Source organism: Bufo gargarizans, chromosome 1 (assembly GCF_014858855.1).
Source record: "Bufo gargarizans isolate SCDJY-AF-19 chromosome 1, ASM1485885v1, whole genome shotgun sequence".
Taxonomy (NCBI): Eukaryota; Metazoa; Chordata; class Amphibia; order Anura; family Bufonidae; genus Bufo; species Bufo gargarizans.
The window spans coordinates 258,680,521-258,707,422 of record NC_058080.1 but is presented as its reverse complement, the minus strand read 5'-3'; the positions used below and the strand labels follow the sequence as shown (position 1 = coordinate 258,707,422).

General features: G+C 44.7%; 1 protein-coding gene across 6 annotated transcripts in view; it reads left to right on the top strand.

Moving 5' to 3' along the window:
* The window catches only part of PDLIM5 (PDZ and LIM domain 5), a 200,992-nt gene that overhangs the window by 35,195 nt on the left and 138,895 nt on the right, over positions 1 to 26,902 (top strand). For all 6 annotated transcript variants that reach the window (XR_006391013.1, XM_044302657.1, XM_044302664.1 and 3 more), the window contains exon 3: positions 14,445 to 14,596. Coding sequence is in view for 5 of the 6 variants with exons in the window: in XM_044302657.1 (XP_044158592.1) it covers positions 14,445 to 14,596 (152 nt within the window). In the remaining variant the exon portion in view is untranslated. The remainder of the gene's footprint in view (positions 1 to 14,444; positions 14,597 to 26,902) is intronic.

Below are 26,902 nucleotides of genomic sequence, written 5' to 3'. Positions count from 1 at the left end.
CGAACTTTAGACGCCGAACTTAAAACAGAAGTTCGCTCATCTCTATTCACGTTCACAGCAACGGTTTTGTTGATGGGTAGCTTTTATCCATAAAGTGAGCTGATTAGGTAATGGGCATATATTATGGGATTTTATCTACTTAAGGCCTCATGCACACAACCGTTTCGTTTTTTTGAGGTCCGCATAACACGAAAGCCGCCCGTGTGCCTTCCGCAATTTGCGGAACAGAACGGGTGGGCCATTGTAGAAATGCCTATTCTTGTCCGCAAAACGGACAGGAATAGGACTTGTTGTATTTTATTTTTGCGGGGCTACGTAACGGAGCAACGGATGCAGACAACACTCGGCGTGCTGTCCGCATCTTTTTCAGCCCCATTGAAGTGAATGGGTCCGTATCCAAGCCTCAAACTGCGGCTCAGACGTGGACTAGAACAACGGTCGTGTGCATGAGGCCTAATGCAATAAAAACAAAAAAATCTGTAGCAAACATGAGCGAGTTTTCCGCGTGGGTGCAATGCGTGACGTGAACGCATAGCACCCGCACTGAATCCTGACCTATTTATTTCAATGGGTCTGTGTACATGAGCGTTGTTTTTCACGCATCAGTTCTGCGTTGCGTTAAAATCGCAGCATGTTCTATATTCTGCGTTTTTCACGCAGCCCTGGCCCCATAGAAGTGAATGGGGCTGCGTGAAAAATGCATTGCATCCACAAGCAAGTGCGGGTGCGATGCGTTTTTCACTGATGGTTGCTAAGAGATGTTGTTTGTAAACCTTCTTCAGTTTTTTTATCACGCGCGTGAAAAACGCATTGCACCCGCGCGGAAAAAACTGAACGCAATCGCAGACAAAACTGACTGAACTTGCTTGCAAAATAGTGCGAGTTTCCCTGAACGCATCCGGACCTAATCCCTCACACTCGTGTGAGAGAGGCCTTATAACGCGGTCAATATAAAGCCCTTACTTCTATGGAATAATTAAAAAGGTATGACAGACACCTGTGGGTTATAGAATGTGTGCTGTGATATCATTCATTGAGTGGTTTTCTTTTCTTTTTTTGCGCCCATCCTGTGTTCTTTGTGTTTGCCTCTTCTCATTTGGGTGAGATTTAGTCATAAAATCCTTTGTGACACAACTATGTGTAAAACATATGGCATCTTCATTAGCAAGGAGACAGACTTCTGTTGCCCCGGGCTTCATATGTGAATAATATATAGCCACCAGACATTGACGTACATAGGAACAGCAGAGGAAAAACCTCTTCACTTTCTCATAACCAGTGATGAGCAGAACAAAGTTTTGGATCCTTTCTACAAGTTAATATGCTGTGTGTGGGTAATATACATACATAAGTATAGGGGCACCTGTCAGCAGGTTTGTACCTGTTATATGTGCACTTGGCAGCTGAAGGCATCTGTGTTGGTCCCATGTTCATATGTGCCCTCATTGCTGAGAAAAATGTTTTAATATATACAAATGAGCCTCTAGGAGCCATGGGGGCATTGCCATTGCGGAGAGAGATGAGCCCATTGCTCCTAGGCTATAATAAAACATTGTCTTTCTCAGCAATGTGGACACGTATGAACTTGGGACTAACACAGAGGCCTTCAGCTGCCAAGTGCACATGTAACAGGTCAGCCAGTTTCATAGAAGGCTTATCAATAAATTGCAGTCTTTGGGCTTGGACTCCCATATTGTTGAAAGAATTAGGCAGTGGCTGAGGGACAGACAACAGAGGGTTGTAGTCAATGGAGTATATTCAGACCAAGGTCTTGTTACCAGTGGGGTACCTCAGGGATCTGATCTGGGACCCATATTGTTTAATATCTTTATCAGCGAAATTGCAGAAGGCCTCGGTGGTAAGGTGTGTCTTTTTGCTGATGACACAAAGATTTGTAGCAGGGTTGATGTTCCTGGAGAGATGCACCAAATGGAAAAGGACTTAGGAAAACTAGAGGAATGGTCAAAAAACTGGCAAATAAAATTTAATGTTGATGAGTGCAAGATAATGCACCTGGGGCGTAAAAACCCAAGAGCAGAATATAAAATCAGTGATACAGTCCTAACCTCAGTAACTGAGGAAAGGGATTTAGGGGTCATTATTCCAGAAGATTTGGGCCCTTCACACGGGCGAGTTTTCCGCGCGGGTGCAATGCTTGAGGTGAATGCATTGCACCAGCACTGAATCCGGACCCATTCATTTCTATGGGGCTGTGCACATGAGCGATGATTTTTCACGCATCACTTGTGCGTTGTGTAAAAATCGCAGCAAGCTCTATTTTGTGCGTTTTTCACGCAACGCAGGTCCCATAGAAGTGAATGGAGCTGCGTGAAAATCGCAGGCAAGTGCAGATGCGGTGAGATTTTTCACGCACGGTTGCTAGGAGACTATCGGGATAGGGACCCGATCATTATTATTTTCCCTTATAACATGGTTATAAGGGGAAAGAATAGCATAGTACAATAGGGCTGGGGGGTTAATTTTTAATTTTATTTTTTTAACTCCCCTTAATCCACTTATTTGCGCAGCCGGCATCTGTGAGGAATAGGACCTTTGACATCACTATGCTCATCACATGGTCCATCATGTGATGAACGCAGTGACGTCATCAAAGGTCCTATTCCTCACAGATGAAGACAGAAGAGATGCCGGCTGCGCGAACAAGTGGATTAAGGGGAGTTACATATTTTTTTTAATCATAAATGGCACCCCAATGTTCCAGGCCCCTCACAGGGAATATACTTACTCCGCTCCCTGTGCCTGCAATACCGCTGCTGCTTCTCCCTGTACACGGAAGAAAAACATCCAGTTTCGGGGGGAGCCGAACCTCACTAGAATCGCGGGTGACGCTAGGGAGGCCCATTCCCGCCTGCCATCTTCTGTCTTCATGCAGCAGGACCTGCGCTCACCACGTGATGAGCGTGATTACATCATCAAAGGTCCTTTTGCAGGTCCTGAAAGAAGACTGTGCCGGCTGCACGAACGTTTTAGTAAGCATTCTGTATTCAGAATGATATTTTCCCTTATAACCATGTTATAAGGGAAAATAATACAATGATTAGACTTTAATGGGGTTGCTCATCCTTATCTAGCAACCATGCGTGAAAATCGCACCGCGCTTGCTTGCGGACACTTGCGATTTTCACGCAGACCCATTCATTTCTATGGGGCCTGCGTTGCGTGAAAAACGCAGGATATAGAACATGCGGCCATTTTTCACGCAATGCACAAGGGATGCGTGAAAATCGCCGCTCATCTGAACAGCCCCATTGAAGTGAATAGGTCCGGATTCAGTGCGGGTGCAATGCGTTCACTTCATGCATTGCACCCGCGCAGAATTCTTGCCCGTGTGAAAGGGGCCTTAAGGCTGCAATTTCAGATCAGTACATTTTAGTTACTCATCACCCAAGCATTGGCAAGTATTTCTGAGCAGTTTTTGCATGTCAGAATATTTATGTACTTGTGTGTTTTTAAAAGGAGTCTTTTGTGAATAGCTATACCTCCAGGCTTGGGTGTTACCATTCCTAAATCAGCATGTTCTCTACAGGTTCTGGTTGCCTAGCACTTCTCCTTTATATAGGGCTGTATTCTTTTGGTTCAGACGTTCATTACACAGTCAAGAATTGTGCTTGTGATAAATATATGTATAGATTTGTCAGGAGAGAGCTGAGCCCCCAGTTACTAATCCGTTAAAGGGAGTCTGTCTTCCACGGTCTGAACTGCTCACACCGCCATGTGGGACACATACAGAAAAATTTACCTTTCCTTGGCTTTTCTGAGTCTGTAAAGCTCCAAAATGTATATGTAAATGAGGATCGTAAGTGCCATGGGTTGGGTTTATGCTGAAGGTGCTCGCGGACATCTCCTTTCAACCAGCCCTGTATCCTCATGATGTCACTCTCTTCAGCATCTCAAATCCTGCGCATGTCACCGCCGTCGTTTCTGATATTTCATGCCAGTAAGTGGCACAGGTGCACTGTGTTCAAAGATGCCACTGCCCACAGTGGGTGGTGTACAGTGCATGCTCGGGGACGGTTGGGCAGCAATGGATCGGATGAGGATGACAACCAGTGCAGGTCTGGCCATGCTGAGGAGGATGTATAGAACGTTCCCAGGGGTGAAAAAACCTTTAGTAGCCAGCTACAACGTGTCACCAGAGGACCCTCCTAAAAGTCAGTGCTAATGCCCCTTCAGTCCCTGTCAGTGTGTCCTTAAAAGCTAGATCCTACCCCTCCATAGTGTCTTCCATAAGACATCCAACCGGTTCTTGCTCCTTCACATATCATCGGCTGACTTCTAACAGTTGAGAAAGCGCAGGACTGTGGATGTATAGTGCGGACGGATGAGGGAAAGGCAGCAGAGCAGTACAGTAGCAGTACTGTGATATGTCAAATACTTCTGGCGCTCCCAGCATTGCACAGCGCTGACATCTTCCTGGCTGCAGCAGTGATGTTCCATGCACACACCTTGTGACCGCGCAGCCAGTCACTCGCAGTATGGCAGAAGCAGCTCCTGCTGTAACAAGCAGAGAAAGCTCTGTGTACATTCAGACAGGCACAGTGTTAGGTTTACATACTTTCATGCACCGTTGATGACGTTTTGCGACTGGCTACCTCTTAAACTGTAATGTAACATGAATATACAATGCAGCTAGTGTCCATAAAGCACTCATGGCTTAAATAGAGTGGAAAACGTCGACCATCAATCCCAAGTGCTGAGATGTTTATTTTCTCATGTGGTTTGGCACACGAGAGGGTTATATTCACCCCCCCCCCCCCCCCCCCTTCATTGGACCTCAAATATTTGCCTTGACATTTTCCTACAAGGCATGTAAAGCTTGGCTTTGTGAGCTAGGATAAGAGACTCCGTGAACAGCGTTTTATTCACTATTGTGTTTATTTTTGCATTAAGTAGCTCAAATTGACATGGACATAGAATTCTCTACTAGTGATGCAAAATCCTCACTCAGACTTTACATTTTTTTTTCTTTTTAGCAACCAGTGTAATTTGTGCTATTTGTAGATTTTTAGCATTTTTGCCATGTAGAGGCTCGTCCTGAAATTAAAGGGATTGTCCGCCACTCAGTCTTGTTCTTTAACAAAGCTGCAGCGCTGTTACGCCAGCAAGACTTGGAACTACCATAAACCTCTATAAAAGCTGCAATTTCCTTTCTAGGAAATGATCTCTAAACCATTTCAGAACATTTCACCATCATTATCCTCCTGGCAAGGTATTTTGCACAAACCCATATCTGAATTGGAAAATTGGAAGTAACCAAAAGCTTGGCTTGGTTAGACTGCTTCCTTCCTTCGCGTTCCTGTGCTTGCACTGGCAGTGATGAGAGAGGGTTGACTGCTCATAATTTTTAAGGAAATATTGTTCCCCAAAAAAATGTGATCCAGTCTGGCCAGGCATAAAGTTAGGACTCAGGCACATGAACGTATTTTCTTTCTATGTCTGTTCCGTGTGTGGGAAAAATCGGCATGTTTGGTACCCAAACCCCTTGGGATCGGTGTTTTGTAGATTGTATTTTTCCCTTATAACATGGTTATAAGGGAAAATAGCATTCTGAATACAGAATGCATAGTAGAATAGCGCTGGAGGGGTTAAAAAATAAAATAAATAAAATTTAACTCTCCTTAATCCACTTGATCACGCAGCTGGCATCTCTTCTGTCTTCTTTCTTTGCTGTGTGCAGTAACAGGACCTGTGGTGATGTCACTCCGGTCATCACATGATCCATCACATGATCTTTTACCATGGTGATGGATCATGTGGTGACCGGAGTGACGTCACCACAGGTCCTGTTACTGCACACAGCAAAGAAAGAAGACAGAAGAGATGCCGGCTGCACAATCAAGTGGATTAAGGGGAGTTAAATTTTTTTTTTTAACCCCTCCAGCGCTATTTTACTATGCATTCTGTATTCAGAATGCTATTATTTTCCCTTATAACAATGTTATAAGGGAAGATAATAATGATCGGGTCTCCATCCCGATCGTCTCCTAGCAACCGTGCGTGAAAATTGCAACACATCTGCACTTGCTTGCGGATGCTTACGATTTTTCACGCAACCCCATTCATTTCTATGGGGCCTGCGTTACGTGAAAAACGCACAAAATAGAGCATGCTGCGATTTTCACGCAACGCACAAGTGATGCGTGAAAATCACTGCTCATGTGAACAGCCCCATAGAAATGAATGAATGGGTCAGGATTCAGTGCGGGTGCAATGCGTTCAACTCGCGCATCGCATCCACGCGGAATACTCACCCGTGTGAAAGGGGCATAAGTTACTCTGTGTGCATTCTGTTTCCGCATGTGCGTTCCGTAAAAAAGTAGAACATGTCCTATGATTGTCCACATTACAGACAAGCATAGTACTGTTCTATCAGGGGCCAGCTGTTCTGTTCCGCAAAATACGGAATGCACATGGATGTCATCCGTGTTTTTTGCGAACTGCAAAATGCATACAGTTGTGTGCATGAGCACATAACCTACTTTTAGGGTCCATTCAAACGTCCACAATTGTTTCGCATTTTGCAGAAAGGAATTGCGGACCCATTCATCCACAATTCCATTCCCGAAAAAAAAAAAAATGGAACATGTCCTATTCTTGTCCGCAATTGCGGCCAAGATTAAGCATTTTCTATTAAGGGCTCATGCACATGATCATATATTACATCCGGATCACACACTGACCCCTTTTTTTATTTTTATTTTTTTTGGGTCTGCAAAAAAACTGATTGCATACATGTCTTAGTTTCTTGTACTGTCCACTTTCATAGGTCCACAAATGATAGGACATGTCCTATCGCGGACAAAAATAGTGATGGGAGTGAGAAGTGAGAAAAATGCGGGTTGTAAATGTATTTTTGGTTTTGGGTTTACGCCTTTTTTTTTTTCTTTTTTTTTTTTTTTCCAAGCGCAGCTTATTGAATCCGTGGTTTGCCAAACGCAATACGGGCACGGTCGTATTTCCCATTACAAGAACTTATCCCCACCCACAGATTAGGGGATAAATGTCTGACTGGAATCTGACCGCTGGGGTCCACACCAATCACAACAATGTGGCTCCCTGTTTCCCCAGTTCACACGTGGGTCCATTGCAACATTTAGCTATATGGGACTGCCAGAGATAGCAGAGTACAAGTGCTCGACTATTTCAGGCAGTCCCGTAGATTGAAGATGACCGGTGGATAAATGCATGTGTCTGATGCTCCAAGCGAATTAGCACAGGGCCCTGTTCTTGTGATAGGCAGGGCCCCCCGCTGATGAGACACATCCCCTAAAATGGTGGATGACTGCACTGTATAGCGAACACAGGCTCTACCATTCACAGTAGGTGATTGTCACAGAGGCTCTACATCCATATAAAAAGTGGACAAAAACTGTCTTTAATGCATGACAATGTAAAAGATAAATCCCAACAATATCCACGTTTGAGTCGTATCAGCAAACTTCCTGAAAGTGGTGTCCATTAAAAGTCCATCTTAACTCTTGAATTCCGCATTAACCTTCCACACAACCTATGGACAGATGTGGTGCTGTAGTTGGAAGGAAGTAGCAAGAATTCTAATCCTGGACAAGCCTTGCAGGTTGCGTGGTAGCCTCAGGTTATACCGCTATAGCGATGACACTCCATATATAATGCTATGGCCAGCAATGTAACTGGAAACCATTAAAGGGGTTTTCTGGGATTTAAACATTGATGACCTATCCTCGGAATAAATCACCAATATCAAATCGGCAGGGGTCCGACACACGGTATCCCCACGTTCAGTTGGTTGAGGAGAAGGCCGCACTCCCCATCCAGCTTTTCCTTCATTGTTTACCTGCTCGCCATCAACATCGCAGCGGTGAGAAGGTGTAATTACAAGCCGTCCCATTCACTTCTATCGGATGGCTCTGTAGTATTCAAGTGTGTAGGAAGGAGCTGTCCTGTAGAAGAGAATGAGACTGTTTGTAATTACAGCTGCTCACCGCTGCGATATCTATGGCGAGCAGGTGAACAATGCAGGGAAGGCTGCGCGGCCTTCTCTTCAACCAGGGTGGCGCCAGGGATGGGCAAACTGCGGCTCTCCAGCTGTTTTAAAACTACAAATCCCATTATGCCCAGTCTGCCTACATCGATCAGCCTACAGCAGGGCATGATGGGATTTGTAGTTTTACAACAGCTGGAGAGCCGCAGTTTGCCCATCCCCGAACCAGGCGATCACCGTGGGTGTTGGACACCCACCGTTCTGATATTGATCACCTATCCTGAGGTTGTGAGATATGAGCAGCCCCAAGACTTCCAGTTTAGCTCAGAAAATGCCCCATGAAGAAACTGCAAAAGGTCATTAGTTTGCGGTTCGTCTCCTGCTGGATATTAATGAAGAATGAAGTGTGCAGTCTACTGCAGATAGTATTGGCAGCGGAGGAGTGTAGGAGAATGGCGCACACTTCAATATTCCTTACAATTCCCAGCTCCTAACATATGTCAGGGCCCCGTGTTATTTATGGGAGCGATTTAATAAGGACAAGACTTTGGTACACTTCCCACGTCTAACTGCAAGTAATGTCATCTAATAAATGTCTATCTTTTTCCCATTTAGTCTGGTCCCTGCAAGCCAAACATTCCTGTGTGATAAATATAGGGAGAGATTTTATAGAACTAAAGTGTTCTCTGTGGGAGTTAATCAATAGACTGGGAATTCTTGTACTGAAGGAGACGCCAGATTGGCATCCTCAGACTTGCGTTGTGTGTGATCTATTACAGATGGCCGGTTTCAATACATGTAAAAAGTATTAGGTTAACAAATGTAGTGAATTGGAGTGAACCAGAAGGTTTATGCATGCAATATAAAATTCATTATATGAAGACTGCCACAACATAATAAAGTTGAAATGTAATAATTACTGTGAGCCCAAAATGCAGCATTAACTGGTTCAGGCTTTGGGCTTGAAGTTGTTAGGATGTGTTTAACACGTTTTTGTGCTATCAACACGATTTTGGGCCTTATTTTTAGACGAATGCAGGTTTCTTTTTATCATTTAAATACACGTAGGAGGACATTTATCAAATCAGATGTCAGTTTTGTAGCTTAAAAAAGTCACAAGTCATGTAGATGGAACCATTTTCTGCAACATTTGGGGTTTTGCACAAAAATAGCTTACACTGCTTTTAAAAAGTTGTAAACCTTGGATTTACAACTTTTTAACTCCTGTTTTTTGGCCTGTGGAGTTAATAAATATGTATATCTGAGAGCATACAACAGTACATAAAATGTTCTCACCTCAAAGTGCACAGAGCTCGGCAGCTGCAGAGAGAGCGGAGCCTTTAGGTGTAACGGCAATGCCTCTGTTGCTCCTAGAGCTTCATTTGCATTTATTAAAACAAATTTCTCAGCAATGTAGACTAGGGTTGCAGCGGGTATCGAATTATCGATACTTTTGTACCGGTATCAATTCAATACCAGGATTTGCCATTTACTGATACTAAGCTGCGCTACTGCGCAGCCTAGTATCGCAGAACCTGGCACGCGCTGCTCTCAGCGCGCGCCATGTTCCCTCAGCAACACAGGAGAGAGGTCACTCCCCCCCCCCCCCCCCCCCACCGCAGCACCTGAGGGGTTAACTGCCGCTGATCGTAGCAGCTCCCTGTCATAGAGGTCGGGTGTCGGCTATGTGATTCTGCCGCCGGCACCAGTCTCCTTTTATTTGTATTAATAGTTTAAAAACCCACCAGCATTAAATCATTGGTGGCAGTGGCCACAGGGTCCCCTCCTCTACTCTCTTCATTGGTGGTGCAGTGGCAGTTCTGATCGGAGCCCCAGCAGTGTAATCCTGGGTCTCCGATCGGTTACCATGGCAGCCAGGACGTTACTGAAGCCCTGGCTGCCATGGTAAGCTCCCTGCTGCTGTGTGCACAAAGCACAGGGCAGCAGGGAGAGTGTAAAGTCATATTCACCCTAATAGAGCTCTATTAGGGTGAATAGGACAAGGGATGAAAAGATCCCAGGTTCTAGCCCCTAAGGGGGGAAATGGTTATTAAATAAATCACCAAAATATTAAGTATAAATAGGGGTGCACCGAAATGAAAATTCTGGTCCGAAACCGGAAATTCAGGATACCCCTTGACCGAAACTGCCTTTTTGCCCAAATACTTTTAAAAGACCCCCCACCCCATAACAGTGCCATCCACAGACCCCCCCCCCCCACCTCATAACAGTGCCATCCACAGACCCCCACCCACCCCATAACAGTGCCATCCACAGACCCCCCCCCACCTCATAACAGTGCCATCCACAGACCCCCACCCACCCCATAACAGTGCCATCCACAGAACCCCCCCCCCCCCATTGTACAATTAATAGAAAATAGCGGGGAGGGACTGGGAGGAGGAGCTGGGGGACGGTGTGTTCACTGTTCTCCGGCCCCCAGCTCCAGTAGTTATAAAAAGTGTGCAATTAATAAGGATTCTATTCATGAGGCCCCCTCTGCAGTAGAACATTCAATATAGCCACATCCTACTCACAGGGCTGTTATCTTAATGCTGGCCGGCCGGGCAGACGAGCGGCAGCGTCACGACTGACGTCACATGCGTGCGCCGCCTTCTTCATTCAGAAAGTAGGCCCATGACGTCAGTCGTGACGCTGCCGCTCGTCTGCCTGGCCGGCCAGCATTAAGATAACAGCCCTGTGAGTAGGATGTGGCTGTATTGAATGTTCTACTGCAGAGGGGGCCTCATGAATAGAATGCTTATTAATTGTACAACATTTTATAACTACTGGAGCTGGGGGCCGGAGAACAGTGAACGCATCGGCCCCCAGCTCCTCCTCCCAGTCCCTCCCCGCTATTTTCAGCCGATATGTACAAATATCGGCCGAAATGGATTAGGTGCATTTTCGGCCGATATTTTCGGCTGCCGGAATTTCGGTGCACCCCTATAAATCGCCCCCTTTCCCAATTTTACATATAAAATAAATAAAAACATATTACATATCACCACGTCCGAAAAGTCCAAACTATCAAAATATTAAATATCTCCTATGCAGTGAGCGCCGTAACAGGAAAAAAAAATGTGTGATTCACCATATTTTAGTCACCTTGTCCCCTCAAAAAATAGGATAGGACTGTTCAATTATTGGCCGGACGTTTCATAAAATGCGAAATTCACGCAGCCTTTTTGGTGTTTTATATTTTTCACATGGTATCAAGTATCGCAATACTTTTTATGGTATCGAAATCTAATAACAATTTTGGTATCGTGACAACCCTATGAACATGGGACCAACACAGATCCCTTCAGCTGCCAAGTGCACATGTAACAGATCAGACGGTTTCATAGGTACAAATCTGCTGACAGGTGCCTTTTCAAATTTATGATTATGTTAAGGGGGAGGAAGTCTTTTTTTTTATATGTGAATGTTTTGTTTGTTTTTGCTTCTTGTACCTTTCACCCGATTTGGACATATAAATATATTACTTTTAATGCTGTTTCCGGACTGGGCTGGTGGGAAAGGGGGACACTTTTCTAATGGTTAGGAACTTCCCTGATATGTGTGAGTGTAGATAGCATTGTACAGAGATGGTTCTGGGATCAGATTTTAGAAGTAAAGCCCCTCTGTATAACATTTCCTGGTCTGATCCAAGTGACATTTGCCTGATACTGTAAGTGTCATAGTGTTGATGCCAATGAGCAGTATGTAATGGCTCTGTAATAGGGACAGCTCCCCAGACTCCTGGAGAAGGGGCATGCAGCTGAAGCAATATATACCGTCAGGGCAATGCCAGCATGAAAGCGGAGAACCATCCTAGCCAGATTCAGTTGCTGTGTACCTAAACATTGCTGTCATATCTAGGGCTATAAAACCTTTCGCGTACTTGTTAGGTCTCTAATCGTATTGTCATTTACTGAAGATGTCCTCATCTCTTAATGACTTTTGCTTTCACATTGTTACTATTTTACTTAAACTTTTGCCAGTTTGTCATCTTCTATAGAGCTGCAGTGTAAAATTAGTAATCTAACAGACTACAGAGAGAATGGTACACAGTTTATGCAGTTTATAATTTATTGAATTAAAGAGGTTACCCAGGAAAAGATAATAATGCCTTATCCTGAGGTCATCATTATCACATCCGTGAGGGTTGGTATTGCTGCTCAGCCCCATTGAATATAGGATAAGTCATAAATATATTTTCCTGGATAACCCCTTTATCAGAACCATGACTATGTTTTATCATGATGTATCAGGTCTGGTTGGTGCCATGTATGATCGTTCTCTGCATGTTCCTGGAAGTGTCATGATGTCAGATATCACCTGATTCTAAGGAAGTAATGGTGGTGAAATACCATACTGGTTTATTCCAATAAGGAAAGCAATGCTTTGATCACACTGACATTCTGGGTTCCATCTTTTACGAGCCATGATTCATCTGAAGGTCCACAGTGATCCATATTGGAGTGGATCTTGCTGACTTGACTTGTCTTGGGTCCACCAAATGTTTATACTGGATTAAATTAGGGATAAGCAAATCGACTTCTGATGAAACATCCGAAGTCTATTCGCATAATACTTTGTTCCAATACTGTACGGAGCAGTATGCATATATGCATGAAGGTGTCTAAGAGCAAATATGTGCTCAAATAAATGTCAAAGTAATGTCATCCTGAACCTGTCAGAAAAGTAAAGTCACTGGCATATAGGTGACAGGAGAAGCATTAAGCTGAACATACATGTTAGATGCAAATGAGCCAAATTGCCATTTTTTTTTTTTTTTTTTTTTTTTTTTTTTTTTTTTTTTTTTTTATTCATTTTATTTATTTTTGTGGGACTGTCTAACCATGTAGTGTGTATGGGGTTGTCCTGATGCTCCCCCAATGACCAGATGTCAGGAGAGAGAAGGATTTGGCTGTTTCAACATGCCTGATCCCTTTGATCTTGGGAAGATAAGCCACCACTGCCAGGGGTGTCTGGCAGGGACCTATTCCTCTTTCTCCACTGAGAACATATGCACTCTCGGCCAAGCGTGCATGTGTATCAGAGGGGTTAGGAGGGCGGAATTGCTCACAGGTAGGCTTAAGCGAATCGACCTTCAGATCATGGATCTGAAGTCAATTTATTTAAATACCAAAGTTCTCGCCTGAACTTGTGCAAGACTTCGGTGAATTCCTACTGTGTCCATATATGCATATTGAAAAACAATGTAAACTAGCAATCCGAACTGGGCTTTGGTACCGAGGTCCTACTTCAGATTGCTCTTTTAAATTGTTTTTTAATACGCAGATATGCATACAGTAGGAATTAACCGAAGTCTCGCACAAGTTCGGGCAAGAAGAACTTTGGCTCCACGGAGCCAATACATTTTAATGCTGTACGGAAACAGCATTAAAATGTAAGTATTTGAACAAATCTATTTCAGGTCGATTTACTCAAGCCTAGTCATGCTTATGAATGAAATATCGGTTTACAGACCGATTGACAGATCCATGAAAATTTGGTGAGATCTGACAGTCTGTCTGTGATGGTCATACATAGAGATGAGTGAAGTTTTCAAAAGTTCAAATGATTCACCCAATTTCATCAAGAAATTCTATTAGTTACAAATTACTTCATAACTTATCGCATTCTATTGTATGGAGCAGACGCAACGGCGGAGAACAGCGATTGCCCGTCCCCTATCATTTAACCTCTCAGATGCAGTGTTCAACACTGATCGCAGCATCTGAGAGTCACATTCAGCCTATCAGGGGGTTAATGAGGGGTTAAAAAAAAAAATATATACTCTCCTCATCCATTTCATCGTGGAGAGACTCTCATGGCCACCTTGATTTGAAGAAAACACAAAATCACTGATTGTGTCACCACACCCAGCCAGCGTGATGACATTGCATGCGAGAATTGGCGTGTTTTCTTCAATCAAGATGGCCGCTATTGCCTCTCTGTGAGCAAATGGATGAAGTGAGTATGGGTTATTTTATTTATTTACTTATCTTTTTACAGTTGACTTGTTACTACAAAGCGTCAGGAAATTTGGATTTGGGGCGAATCAAATATTTCCTGAAATTCGGATCAAATTCTACTTCATTAACTTTGATTCCCTCAACACTAGTCATACACATAAGATTAATAGCGGGTGTTAAAATAATCCGATCTGCAGAATATCTCACATCTACAGCCCGCTTTACTCCTGCTAAGCACATGTGTAACCATCTTGAGCATATCATACATGTAAAGAAATGCGTAGAAAATAAATGAACTGTCTTCAAAATCCCATTCACATCCTATGGCAGATATTTCTCCTGTCAGAATCCATCAACACCCACATGCCATAGTGTCACAAATGGATCAGTTATCTAAGTAAATGACTCCCTGTCCTGTGAATATTTGGCAAACCAGTCTATAGTAGAAATTATAAGAGGACTTTTTTGTGTGACTTTTGTTATTTTTCCCTAACTAGTTGAATGACGGAGGGAAAGCTGCTAAAGCAAACATTGGCATTGGTGACGTGGTCCTTAGCATTGATGGTTTGAGCACTGACGGAATGACTCACTTGGAGGCACAAAACAAGATTAAAGCTTGCGCTGGATCATTGCATTTGACCCTACAAAAGTAAGTTTAACCTTTTGCTTGTCTTTAAAACACTGCAATTTAGGCTCTGTTCACATCTGCATTGTGGTTTATAAGGGAAGCCACAGTGCTCTTCTGGATCCAAAGCATGGTGGATACCCCATGGACACCATTGATTGGTTTCCCAGAGGTGTCCGCCCTTTGTCCTAAAAGAAATAGTGATGCACGTGACTTTTTTTTTTTTTTTTTCTCTCCTTCCTATTAACTCTGCGACAATGTCTCCTGCCAAAGCTTCTGATGTGAACAGAGTCTTATATTTAAGTGATTTGACATTGTCCCAGTCTGATGATCCTACATCTACTTTAAAGGGACACTGACAGGCCCAATTAGCATATTTAGTTATATATATGTCAGTACAGGTCTTATAAAGGCTATTAAAATCATCTAAGTATCCCCCCTGTCCACCTTATAAATACGGAAATATAAAGTTTTATAACCTGCTTGTCCGGTCACCAATCTGCCCAAGGGGCGGCGTTTCATCTGAAAATGCGCCCAGCCAGCCGCTCCCAACTGCCGTTCTGAAGCCCCGCCCAGCTCATCAATATTCACTTCGCTGGGCGGCGGCTACAACTCTCCACGGTCACGATCCTGCGCATGGGCACCTATCATTAACCCCTTTTGAGATGTGAGTGAGCAGCGCTCTGAAGCCGCTGCTATGAACAGTGCCTGGCGCATGCGCATGAGGCAGAGGCTGCAGCGGCCTCGGGGACGCAGGCAGGGTGTGTACGCAGGCGCGATCTAACCACAGCGGGGCGCAGGCGCAGAAGATTAGACATGATTGGAGATTAGGATTCGATTGCCCATGCGCAGGATCGTGACCGTGGAGAGTTGTAGCCGCCGCCCAGCGAATGTGGCCTGTCAGTGTCCCTTTAAAAAATGTTCTTTTCATGCAACAGCATAGTCTTATCCAGAGAGCTCTGATTTTATAATTGGCATACTAAGATCTGAAACTACTATCTTGTACTGGCCTACACAGGGTTTATTTATAGGACAGCGTCTCATTGCATACTGGCTCATTATTGTGCCAAGGGCTTTTTTTTTTTTTTCTTCTTCTTGACATTATGGTTCCAAAGTAGATACTTGTCTCCCAATTCCTTCTTGCCTTCTTTGCGACCCCCCCCCCCCCCCCCCCCCCCACTCTCCTCCTGGCCTAACACAGACATGCTACTAATTCAGACTAGTAGCTAATGAGACCTTTTATATTAAGCATTTCAGGGTTTATTTCTGTTATAGGCGCAGAACAATAAAAATAATGGAAGTGCCCGATTCTTTGACCGAGGCCCCGAAGGAAGCCCCCAACGCAGATGTAAACGTAGCCTTACATGTATGCAGTCTTAGACTGTATAATGAATATTCACTAAGGAGTGTCAGCGTTGCTTATAACAACCAGATCACTTTTTTTTCATTTTAGTTTAAGCTGTCAAACTAATGGGTGTTCCCTTCAGTCAGGAAAAAGAGGCAGAGGCTTTTGGGTCCGTGCCTCTCCGCGGAAAAAGATAATCTTCAGATAATTTATGTGGAAATTGTGTGGTCTGATAGGGCCCGTAGACTAGAGTCTTCCACGGCACCAGATTTGGCGCAGGCGATGATGCTGGGTGATAAATCCGTTGCATCTTTAGACTGCCTAGGCTAACTTTCCGCCACCTATAATTTGGCTTAGTTTTGGCACATTTTATGCATATGGAGCAGCCCTTCCAGTGAGGCCACAACTCCTTGTCAGGCGAGGTGTAAAAAGGTTAGAAAAGTGTCTAAAACCCTTTATACATGCAGTGAAAAGCAAGCACATTTCACCCCCAAATAACTAGTGCATTTTCAATAGTAAATCTACCGCAGTGTCTCCTAGGGCTAGCGGAATGTAATGATAGATTTTGCTGAGCAATCCATTGCTTCATTCTGGGGAAAAAGTACTTTTAATCCTCATGCAAATGTGCAGGTAAGTGCATGGAGGGCAGGTCCAAGCCACTGTGCTTCCTCTGCCGGCCTCTCCCTCTCTCCATCTTGATTGACAGGGCCAGGTCAGTCTTGTCTCTATTACATTTCCCTCCCCTACCTCCCTTCAGAGCTGATCTCATTAGATTTGTTTCGCACTATATTGGTAGACGGCCAGGAACGTAAGTGACACTGCTGCACTGTCCACAGCTGTTGGTGGCCCTCTGACCGCCACTATACCGTGTGGAGTATGGGGGCATGCAGGCCGAGACACTATTTCATGCACACGCTGCCTACTGCACTCGCTGTGAATCTGTTTCGGGTTCCTTATTATTCAAGCACAACGCCTTTCTTTGCTTGTATTAGGTCTACTTTGCACATGGTCATTTATCTATAAGGCTACTTCTTTACCCTGCGGTATTTAGTTTACAGTGTGCTTTGTGGGAAAAGACATAGATGGACCTGTCACCTCTCTGGGTGATATCTAAAGAGCTACATGCATTTCCCATGTAAGAACAATTCCGGAGCATCTATTCTATGCTGTGCATTTCCTTTATCTCTGCTAGAAGTTATGAATCGCTAGCAGACTGCAATAAAGGTTCAGCTGGATGCCACCTGTTTGGTGTGACCCTGCATCTAAACAGCGCTACCAACCTCAGACTGTGCAGGGACACCCCCTCAACTGGTAACGCCCTGATGGATTGTCTTGCAGACGGCTAGGAATTCATTCAAAAAAATTCTAGCTGGAATAATAAAGCAGTGGCACAACATAGTCTGAAGAATAGATGCGGGTGCACTGTTCTTACATAGGGATTGTAAGGAGGTACTGTCTGACCTTGCATCTACGTAACGCTGTCAGCATAATTCAGTAGATGTAAGGTCGGACAGAAACACCGCATTATAAACTCTCATAATGCAGAGTGGTCCTGTGAAAGGAGCAGGTCGATAACAAGAAGTCCCTCTCGCAGACAGAGTGTGATTTCCGCATGAGGCTAGTCTGAAATCGCCCTTAGAGGCTCTACTGGAGGTATAACACCGTGCAACCACTTTCTGCATCTGTTCATACAATACTACCTACAAGGCACCATCTCTGTTTCTAACATTGTTTCCAACAAGCTGTTAAAATAACACGCGTACATTCATATTTATTAGGGGCTCTTTCACACTTTCGTTGTCCGGATCCGGCGTGTACTTCATTTGCCGAAATTACACGCCGGATCCGGAAAAACGCAAGTGAACTGAAAGCATTTGAAGACGGATCCGTCTTCAAAATGCGTTCAGTGTTACTATGGCAGCCAGGACGCTATTAAAGTCCTGGTTGCCATAGTAGTAGTGGGGAGCGGGGGAGCAGTATACTATACAGTCCGGGGCGCTCCAGAATGACGTCAGAGCGCCCCATGCGCATGGATGACGTGCTATGCGATCACGTCATCCATGCGCGTGGGGCGCCCTGACGTCACTCTGAAGCGCCCCGGGAGCCGCACGGACGGTAAGTATACTGCTCCCCGCTACACTTTACCATGGCTGCCAGGACTTTAGCGTCCCGGCAGCCATGGTAACCATTCAGAAAAAGCTAAACGTCGGATCCGGCAATGCGCCGAAACGACGTTTAGCTTAAGGCCGGATCCGGATCAATGCCTTTCAATGGGCGTTAATTCCGGATCCGGCCTTGCGGCAAGTGTTCAGGATTTTTGGCCGGAGCAAAAAGTGCAGCATGCTGCGGTATTTTCTCCGGCCAAAAAACTTTCGATCCTGAACGGATTTCTCTCCATTCAGAATGCATGGGGATAATCCTGATCAGGATTCTTCCGGCATAGAGCCCCGACGACGGAACTCTATGCCGGAAGAAAAGAACGCAAGTGTGAAAGAGCCCTTAATCAGGAAAGATAATAGTTTTCTGAACAGTTATTTGACAACGCATTAGGTTACAGCTAGGGATGAGCGAACCAGAACTTGACCCAGGTCAGGAAGTATTACTTTACTGAGAGAGTAGTGGCTGCATGGAATAGCCTTCCTGCAGAAGTGGTAGCTGCAAATACAGTGGAGGAGTTTCAGCATGCATGGGATAGGCATAAGGCCATCCTTCATATAAGATAGGGCCAGGGGCTATCCATAGTACTTAGTATATTGGGCAGACTAGATGGGCCAAATGGTTTTTATCTGCCGACACATTCTATGTTTCTATGTTACCCCGAACCCCATTAAAGTCAATGGGACCCGAACCTCACTTTATTATTTTCCATTAATAGCATTCTTAAAGGGGTTATCCCACTTAGCGTTTTTAAACTTACCTGCTGCCACCGCGCGTTCACTTCCTGGATTCTGGCTGGGGGCGGGCTTCATCTTGATTGAAGTCTTCTCCCGGCCGTGCCGCGCGCTGGACTGAATGCGCACGCCGCCGCGCATGCGCAATGGTGACTTATTCCTACAGAGCCGGCGTGCGCGTTCGCAGCTCTGTACTATTCTGGCCGGGAAGAAGTCACCGTCGCGCATGCGCGGCAGCGTGCGCGTTCAGAACAGCGAGCGGACCGGCCGGGAGAAAAGAAGGAGTCTTCTGGGCAAGCGCGACCTTCCGGCTTTTGGAGAAGAGCGGAGGTCGTAACCAGGGGAGACCGAGTCACAACAATCAGGTAAGTGGGGATGAATTTTATCCTAATCGGTGGGGATTTGTTAATAAAGTATATTTACAAAAATGATCACTGTCAAATCATTAACAGATTTAACAGTGATCATTATGATGGGATAACCCCTTTAAGACAGAATTCTAAATAAAATGGCCATTGAGGGGTTAAAAATAATGTTAAAAAAAAACTCCCCTCATCCACTTGATCGCACAGGCGGTATCTTCTTCTCTTCTTTCTGCAGGACCTGTGATGACTTCACCGCGCTCACCACGTGGTGAACACGGGATGTCATTGCAGGTCCTGCTGAATGAAGATAGAAGGTCCTTTTATCTTCATTCAGCAGGACCTGTGACGTCACCACGTGATGAGCGCGGTGACTTAATCGAAGGTCCTGAAGAAAGAAGGATACCGGCTGCACGATCAAGTGGACGAGGGGAGTTTTTAAAATTATTTCTAACCCCTCAATGGCCATTTTGTCTGTCTTAAGAATGCTATTTTCCGTTATAGCCATGTTATAATGGAAAATAATAAAATCACCTGAACTTAAGTGAAAAAGTCCAGGTTCGGGTCTAGGTACTCAAACTCGCAAAGTACTTTGCAGTTGGGGTTCGCTCAACCCTAGTTACAGCTTAATGATGGCCTTAGTTTAGACCAGGGATCAGCAACCTCCAGCACTCCAGGTGTTGTCAAACTACAACTCCTAGCATGCTCCTTTCAATTCTATGGAATTCCTAGGAACAGCCGAACAAGTTTTCTTGCTTGGGTGCCGGAAGTTGCACTCTGCAGCGGCATAGTCATGTGTAAATCTCATTTTCCTGTAGCCTGAGGACTAACAAGGCTCTCCCGGCTGCCCGCTTATTACATGCAGCATATAAAAGTCCTGTCATAACTGGTATGTCTGCGTTCCTAAAAAACACATTGTAAAGTAAACATATTTGACCTGCGTGATCAGTGCTGTAAAATAGCAAATGTAATGTTATGCCATAATTGCAAGTTTATACGTAATCTGCCTCACACAAAGAAATAAAAAATAAATAAAAATGTACCCTAAAAACATGCCAGAAAAATACAGCTTGACCTGCAAAAAACAAGCCCTCAGCCCATGAAACAATAAATGTTATGAATGCTTAACTCCAGCAACAGAAAAACCAAAGAGTAGTAAAACGTAAACCAAATATGTACGTTTGGTATCACTGTGCATTATTATGTGGGGCTCATTATAATTACAATCTGTAAATACAAATACTGTCCATGTGCCATCCGCTTTTCTTTTTTGCGGACCCTTTGACTTTAATGGGTCTGTGGACCAGAATAGAACACGTTCTATATTTTGCAAGACAAACATATGGATGTGGATAGCCATATCCCATTTTGATCTGCAAATGCGGTCCACAGACCTGTTGAACTCACTGGCCCTGCAGAACAAAATGTGGATGGCACATGGATAGTATCCATATGTAGTGGATCCGTGGTTTGTAGACTAGACAATGGATATGGTCATGCGCATGAAGCCTTATATTGCATCATGAAGACCAAAATGAAAAAAGTTGAAGAATACCCTTTATTTTATTTTTCTCCCCCACAAAAAATAATTTCAATGCATTATATGTACCCTAAATGGTGTCTATATATCAAGACTCTTGTATGAGAATTACCCACAGACTGGCAACAATACACATGCTATAAAAAGTAGAAAATTCAATAAAAAGGTTTGTGGCATTGCTTCTCAGAGCTACTAAGTCCTGTTTTATGTTCCCAGTGTGGTTTTTATCACGTAGACTGTGGTGTTGATTGCTATATGCCACAGGAAGAACTTCTCAATCAATGCGTTTTGCCACGTGACTACCAGTGTGCCTACTAGTGGGATTGCGCTGACACCAGTCAGTGGAGCTATTATAAGAAGTGTAGGGGAAACCTTCTCCCAAATATAAATGTTTGGACTTTTTTTTTTTTACTTCGCCCATGAAGAATATTTATACAGATGAATGTTCAGAGATTACTTCCATATACAGACCCCTGATTGAACTGGATTATATTGGATAATGTCATCCAAATCTGCATTGTATAATCAGTGTTGAACCGAAATATTTTCCTGTTCCTTAAGTTTATTTTGTAAAGTAGAGGAGACACTCTGGTCTGTGACAGGTCTGTTTAATGTAAGAAGTGTGAAGTTAGATCTTGAGGGTTTAAAGCTAAACTTGGGGAGATCTTTAGCTTGTTATTTGGGTGGTCTGTATTTTAATTCAGGACCCCACATGTATCGCGTCTGTAAAATGTGTGGCATTTATGTTATGTAAGATTTTGGCACTGAAGCCTAGCACTCATTCTGTTCTTTACTTTGATGGACTTTTAGGGCTCATGCACACGATTGTCCACAAAACATGGATACCGGCCGTGTGCATTCCGCATTTTGCAGAACAGCCAGCCCATAATGGAACAGTCCTATCCTTGTCTGTAATGTTGACAATAATAGGATATGTTTTTTTTTTTTTTTTTTTTTTTTTTTTGCGGAATGGCCATGCGGACATAAAGACGCAGTGGGCACAGTGACAGCTGCAGGTTCTGGAAGTAAACTGGGTGTATGGCCAGAACACCACAGCTCTGTACACTGTGTGTAGTTTTTGCTCTGAGGTTCTACAGCTTCTGTCCCTATGTAAAGTGGTTATCCTCTGATTAATGGGAAAAAAATAAAAATTCGACATCATATAGCACATGAAAATGTTTTTCTAACAAAGCTAGAACCAGCCCTGTACCTCACATGGATCCAGAGATCTCCCCATTCATTGCTCCAATTTCTTACCTTGGCTTATTAGAACCCCTTAAGGACCTCAGCTGTACATGTGCGGCGGAAGTCCAGTCCCTAAACATGGCGCCTGCTCGCACGTGCAGCGGGCGCCATAGCCGCCGGGTTTTTGCTATTTTTAAATAGCAGAGACCCGCAGCATATGTATGCGATCAGCCATAAGGCTAATCGAATAAATTTTTTCCCCTTCAAATGTGACCACAGCATCTGATCAGTCGCGTGCTTCTGCTCCGTTAACGGCGTTCGACGACTGAGACCGGGAAACTTGTTACATCTCTGAAGCCTCAAGCAGGCTTTGGTGCCTATTTCAGGAATATACCAATGCAGGCCACTTGAATGACAGCATTGTATTGTTTTATTCTAAATGAAGTGTTCAATGATGGCTATATAGCCATCAATGAACACTATGGGCAATCTAATGATTGCTAGTTAATGTGGCCCAAGGTGACTTAAAAAAAAAAAAAAAAAAAAAAAAAATGTTTTACAAATATATAAAAAAACATTTAAAAAAAAGTTCAAATTACCCCCCTTTTTAACCACCTCTGGACCGCCTAACGCAGATGTGCGGTCCGGAGGTGGCAGCGCTGCGCACAGTCACGCATATACGCGTCATCTCGCGAGACGCGAGATGACGCGAATATGCGCGCGCGCATGCGCAGTTCGCGCCGGCATTTCGCACAGCAGTATTTCGTCAGCAACCTGCCAGCCAATGATCGTGGCTGGCAGGTTGCTGATTTTTTAAAAATCCAATCAAAGTGCCAGATAGCAGATCATATTTGTAAATATGATCTGTTATATGGCTGCCTGCTCCTCTGCTGGTTCTTTTCGTCGGTTGGATCCAGCAGAGGAGCAGGCTTCACAGTGAGTACACCAAACACTACACTTTAGCCCCTGATCACCCCCCTGAACCCCAATTAACCCTTTGATCACCCCTTTGATCACCCCTGTCAATCACAAGTGAAAAGAAAAAAGTGATCAGTGCAAACTGTCACTTTTTTTTTTCACTGTTATTGACCGTTAGGTTTTAGGTATAGTTTAGGTCCCTTGGTTAGGTAGTTAGCGATCAGTTAGCGCCCAGCCCACCGCACCGCAGTCCGTTATTCGCTGATTAGCGTATCGCTAATCAGCATTTGTACTTTTATAGTATCTGGAAGTGATCAAAACTGATCACGGTCAGATCTATAATAGTACTAGTGTCACTTTAGTTCGCCCTCCACCCAAAACGCAGTGTTTGCCCGATCAGGCCTGATCGGTCGCCCACACGTGCGTTCGCCCACACCCACCCCACCGCAGTGACAAAAAAAAATATTTTTTTGATCACTGTACATTCACTTTACACGCACTGCGGCGATAAAAAAAAAAAATCAGTTTTGATATTTTTTATCAACCGCAGCGGCCTCCGGTACTTCGCTAGCCTCCCCTTTGTAAGACAGCCTTGCTTTTTTTTTCTTGGGTAGTCTCAGGGAATACCCCTAAATTTAGTTGCCCACATGTCTAACAGGGGGTATTCTTCTGAAGAGGCCTACAGGCTTCTGACCCAGTCGGATGAGGAGTGGGAACCCTCATCTGATGAATCCAGCGGGTCAGAATACGAACCTGTAGAAAGCAGTGGCTCTCTGACCCAAAGTTCGGACGAGGAGGCTGAGGTCCCTGATACCACCAGGCGTACCCGGCCCCGTGTCGCTAGACCGCAGGTTGCGCAGGATCCGCTTCAAGAGCAGCAGAGTGGGGCTGGTGCTGTCGGATTACGTGGTGAGGCATACACCAGCAGCCCAGCCCTTCCTGGACCTAGTACCAGCACTGCCGTACAACCTGGTGAAGTAGCGAGCACCAGAAGGGCAGTTGAAGCTGGTACGGTGGCACGTGCAGTAGTGACCCCGTCGCAGCCACCGCAAAGACGTGCCCGTAGAGCCCCTAGAATCCCAGAGGTGCTGGCAAACCCTGATTGGCAGTCCCCAACTTCAGCCGCACCTGTAGTTTTCCCTTTCACTGTCCAGTCTGGAGTTCGGGTTGAGACAGCTCAGATCGGTTCGGCCCTGGGATTTTTTGAGCTGTTCTTGACTGCGGAGCTTTTAGACATAGTTGTGGCCGAAACAAACAGGTATGCCACACAATTTATCACCGCTAACCCGGGAAGCTTTTATGCCCAGCCTTTCCGGTGGAAACCAGTCCAAGTTTCCGAACTTAAAACTTTTCTGGGCCTCCTCCTCAACATGGGCCTGACAAAAAAGCATGAATTGCGGTCATATTGGTCCACGAACCCGATTCATCACATGCCCATGTTCTCTGCTGCCATGTCCAGGGCACGTTTTGAGGCCATCCTGCGGTTCCTGCACTTTAGTGACAACACCGCCTCCCGTCCCAGGGGCCACCCTGCTTTTGACCGGCTCCACAAAATTCGGCCCCTCATAGACCATTTCAACCAGAAATTTGCAGATATTTATACCCCAGAGCAAAACATCTGCATAGACGAGTCCCTGATACATTTTACCGGGCGCCTTGGCTTCAAACAATACATCCCAAGCAAGCGCGCCCGGTATGGGGTCAAATTGTATAAGCTCTGTGAAAGGGCCACAGGCTATACCCACAAATTTCGGGTCTATGAGGGAAAAGATCAGACCCTGGAGCCGGTCGGTTGCCCTGACTACCTGGGGAGCAGTGGGAAGACAGTTTGGGACTTGGTGTCACCCTTATTCGGCAAGGGGTACCATCTTTATGTGGACAATTTTTACACAAGTGTGGCCCTCTTTAGGCATTTGTTTCTAGAACGGATTGGCGCCTGTGGTACCGCGCGAACTAGTCGCGCGGGCTTCCCCCAACGGCTCGTTACCACCCGTCTTGCAAGGGGGCAGAGGGCCGCACTGTGTAACTAAGAACTGCTCGCGGTGAAATGGAGAGACAAGCGTGACGTTTACATGCTCTCCTCCATTCACGCAGACACGACAATACAAATTGAGCGAGCAACCCGTGTCATTGAAAAGCCCCTCTCAGTCCACGACTATAACCTCCACATGGGAGGGGTGGACTTCAATGACCAGATGTTGTCTCCGTATTTAGTTTCCCGACGCACCAGACGCTGGTATAAGAAGGTGTCTGTATATTTAATTCAATTGGCTCTGTACAATAGTTTTGTTCTCTACAGTAAGGCTGGGAGAACTGGATCCTTCCTCAAATTTCAGGAAGAGATCATCGAGAACCTCCTGTATCCAGAAGGTTCCGTGGCCCCAACCACCAGTGTAGTTAGCCGTCTACACGAGCGACATTTCCCCAATGTCGTTCCTGGTACCTCAACCCAACAGTCACCCCGAAAAATATGTCGTGTCTGTAGCAGGAGTGGAATAAGGCGTGACACCCGCTATTTCTGTCCTGACTGTCCGGACCACCCTGCCCTATGCTTTGGAGAGTGTTTCCGGAAGTACCACTCACAGGTACACTATTAGCATAGGGATCATCTCACCAGGACAGGCACACAGGGCTATTAGGGCCCATTCACTCACTGCTGCTGCAAACGTCTCCTTTCACATGGGACAAAGTGCATAACGCACTTCGCCACATCTTTGGGCAATTTGCGCTTTGCACATTGACCCATGGGGAAGGAGAGGTTTGTTCTATAAAGGTAAAAAAACAAAAAAAACAAAAAAAAAAACACACCAGTAAGCAAACACGTTAATGTTCAGTTAAAAAAGTTAAAGTTTATATGTTCTGTTGCAAAGTTAATAAAATTATTGCGTTGCGGCCTGGTTTTTTCTTTTTTTTTCTTTTTTTACCTTCCAGGTGGACCAACCGATCGACCAGCTGCAGCACCAATGTGCATTCTGACAGAAGCATTCCGCTGCTGTCAGATTACACCCAAGTCGGTGTATGCGGCGCTGCAAGATATATATTTTATATATATATAAAAAAAAAAAAAAAAAAAAAAATCCCGGCAATGATTTATTCATCCACATCGATTGATGTGAATGGAGAAATCTGGTTTGCCAGGGCATACGAGCTAAGTGGGTATGGATGTAGGGCGGAGCTCCTATGTCCTGGCAGACGCCTTTCCCCTCCATTTTTTTTTTTTTTTTTTTGGCAGAGATTTTTTTCATCCACATTGATCGATGCGAATGAAGAAATCTGTGCCGTTCATTTTTTTTCTTTCAGCCCAGAGGCTGAATGGAAAAAAAAATCTCATTACCTGTATGCTCAATATAAGGAGAATAGCAGAAACTCCTAATGCTGGCCATACATGTAATGATTGCGGAGACCCTCAAATGCCAGGGCAGTACAAACACCCCACAACTGACCCCATTTTGGAAAGAAGACACCCCAAGGTATTTGCTGAGGGGCATATTGAGTCCATGAAAGATTTACATTTTTGTCCTAAGTTAGCAGAAAGTGAGACTTTGTGAGGAAAAAAATAAATAAATCAATTTCCGCTAACTTATGCAAAAAAAAAAAAATTTCTATGAACTTGCCAGGCCCCTCATTGGATACCTTGGGGTGTCTTCTTTCCAAAGTGGGGTCACATGTGGGGTATTTATACTGCCCTGGCTTTTTAGGGGCCCTAAAGCATGAGAAGAAGTCTGGGATCCAAATGTCTAAAAATGCCCTCCTAAAAGGAATTTGGGCCCCTTTGCGCATCTAGGCTGCAAAAAAGTGTCACACATCTGGTATCACCGTACTCAGGAGAAGTTGGGCAATGTGTTTTGGGGTGTCATTTTACATATACCCATGCTGGGTGAGAAAAATATCTTGATCAAATGCCAACTTTGTATAAAAAAAATTGGAAAAGTTGTCTTTTGCCAGGATATTTCTCTCACCCAGCATGGGTATATGTAAAATGACACCCCAAAACACATTCCCCAACTTCTCCTGAGTACGGCGATACCAGATGTGTCACACTTTTTTGCAGACAAGGTGGGCAAAGGGGCACATATTCCAAAGTGCACC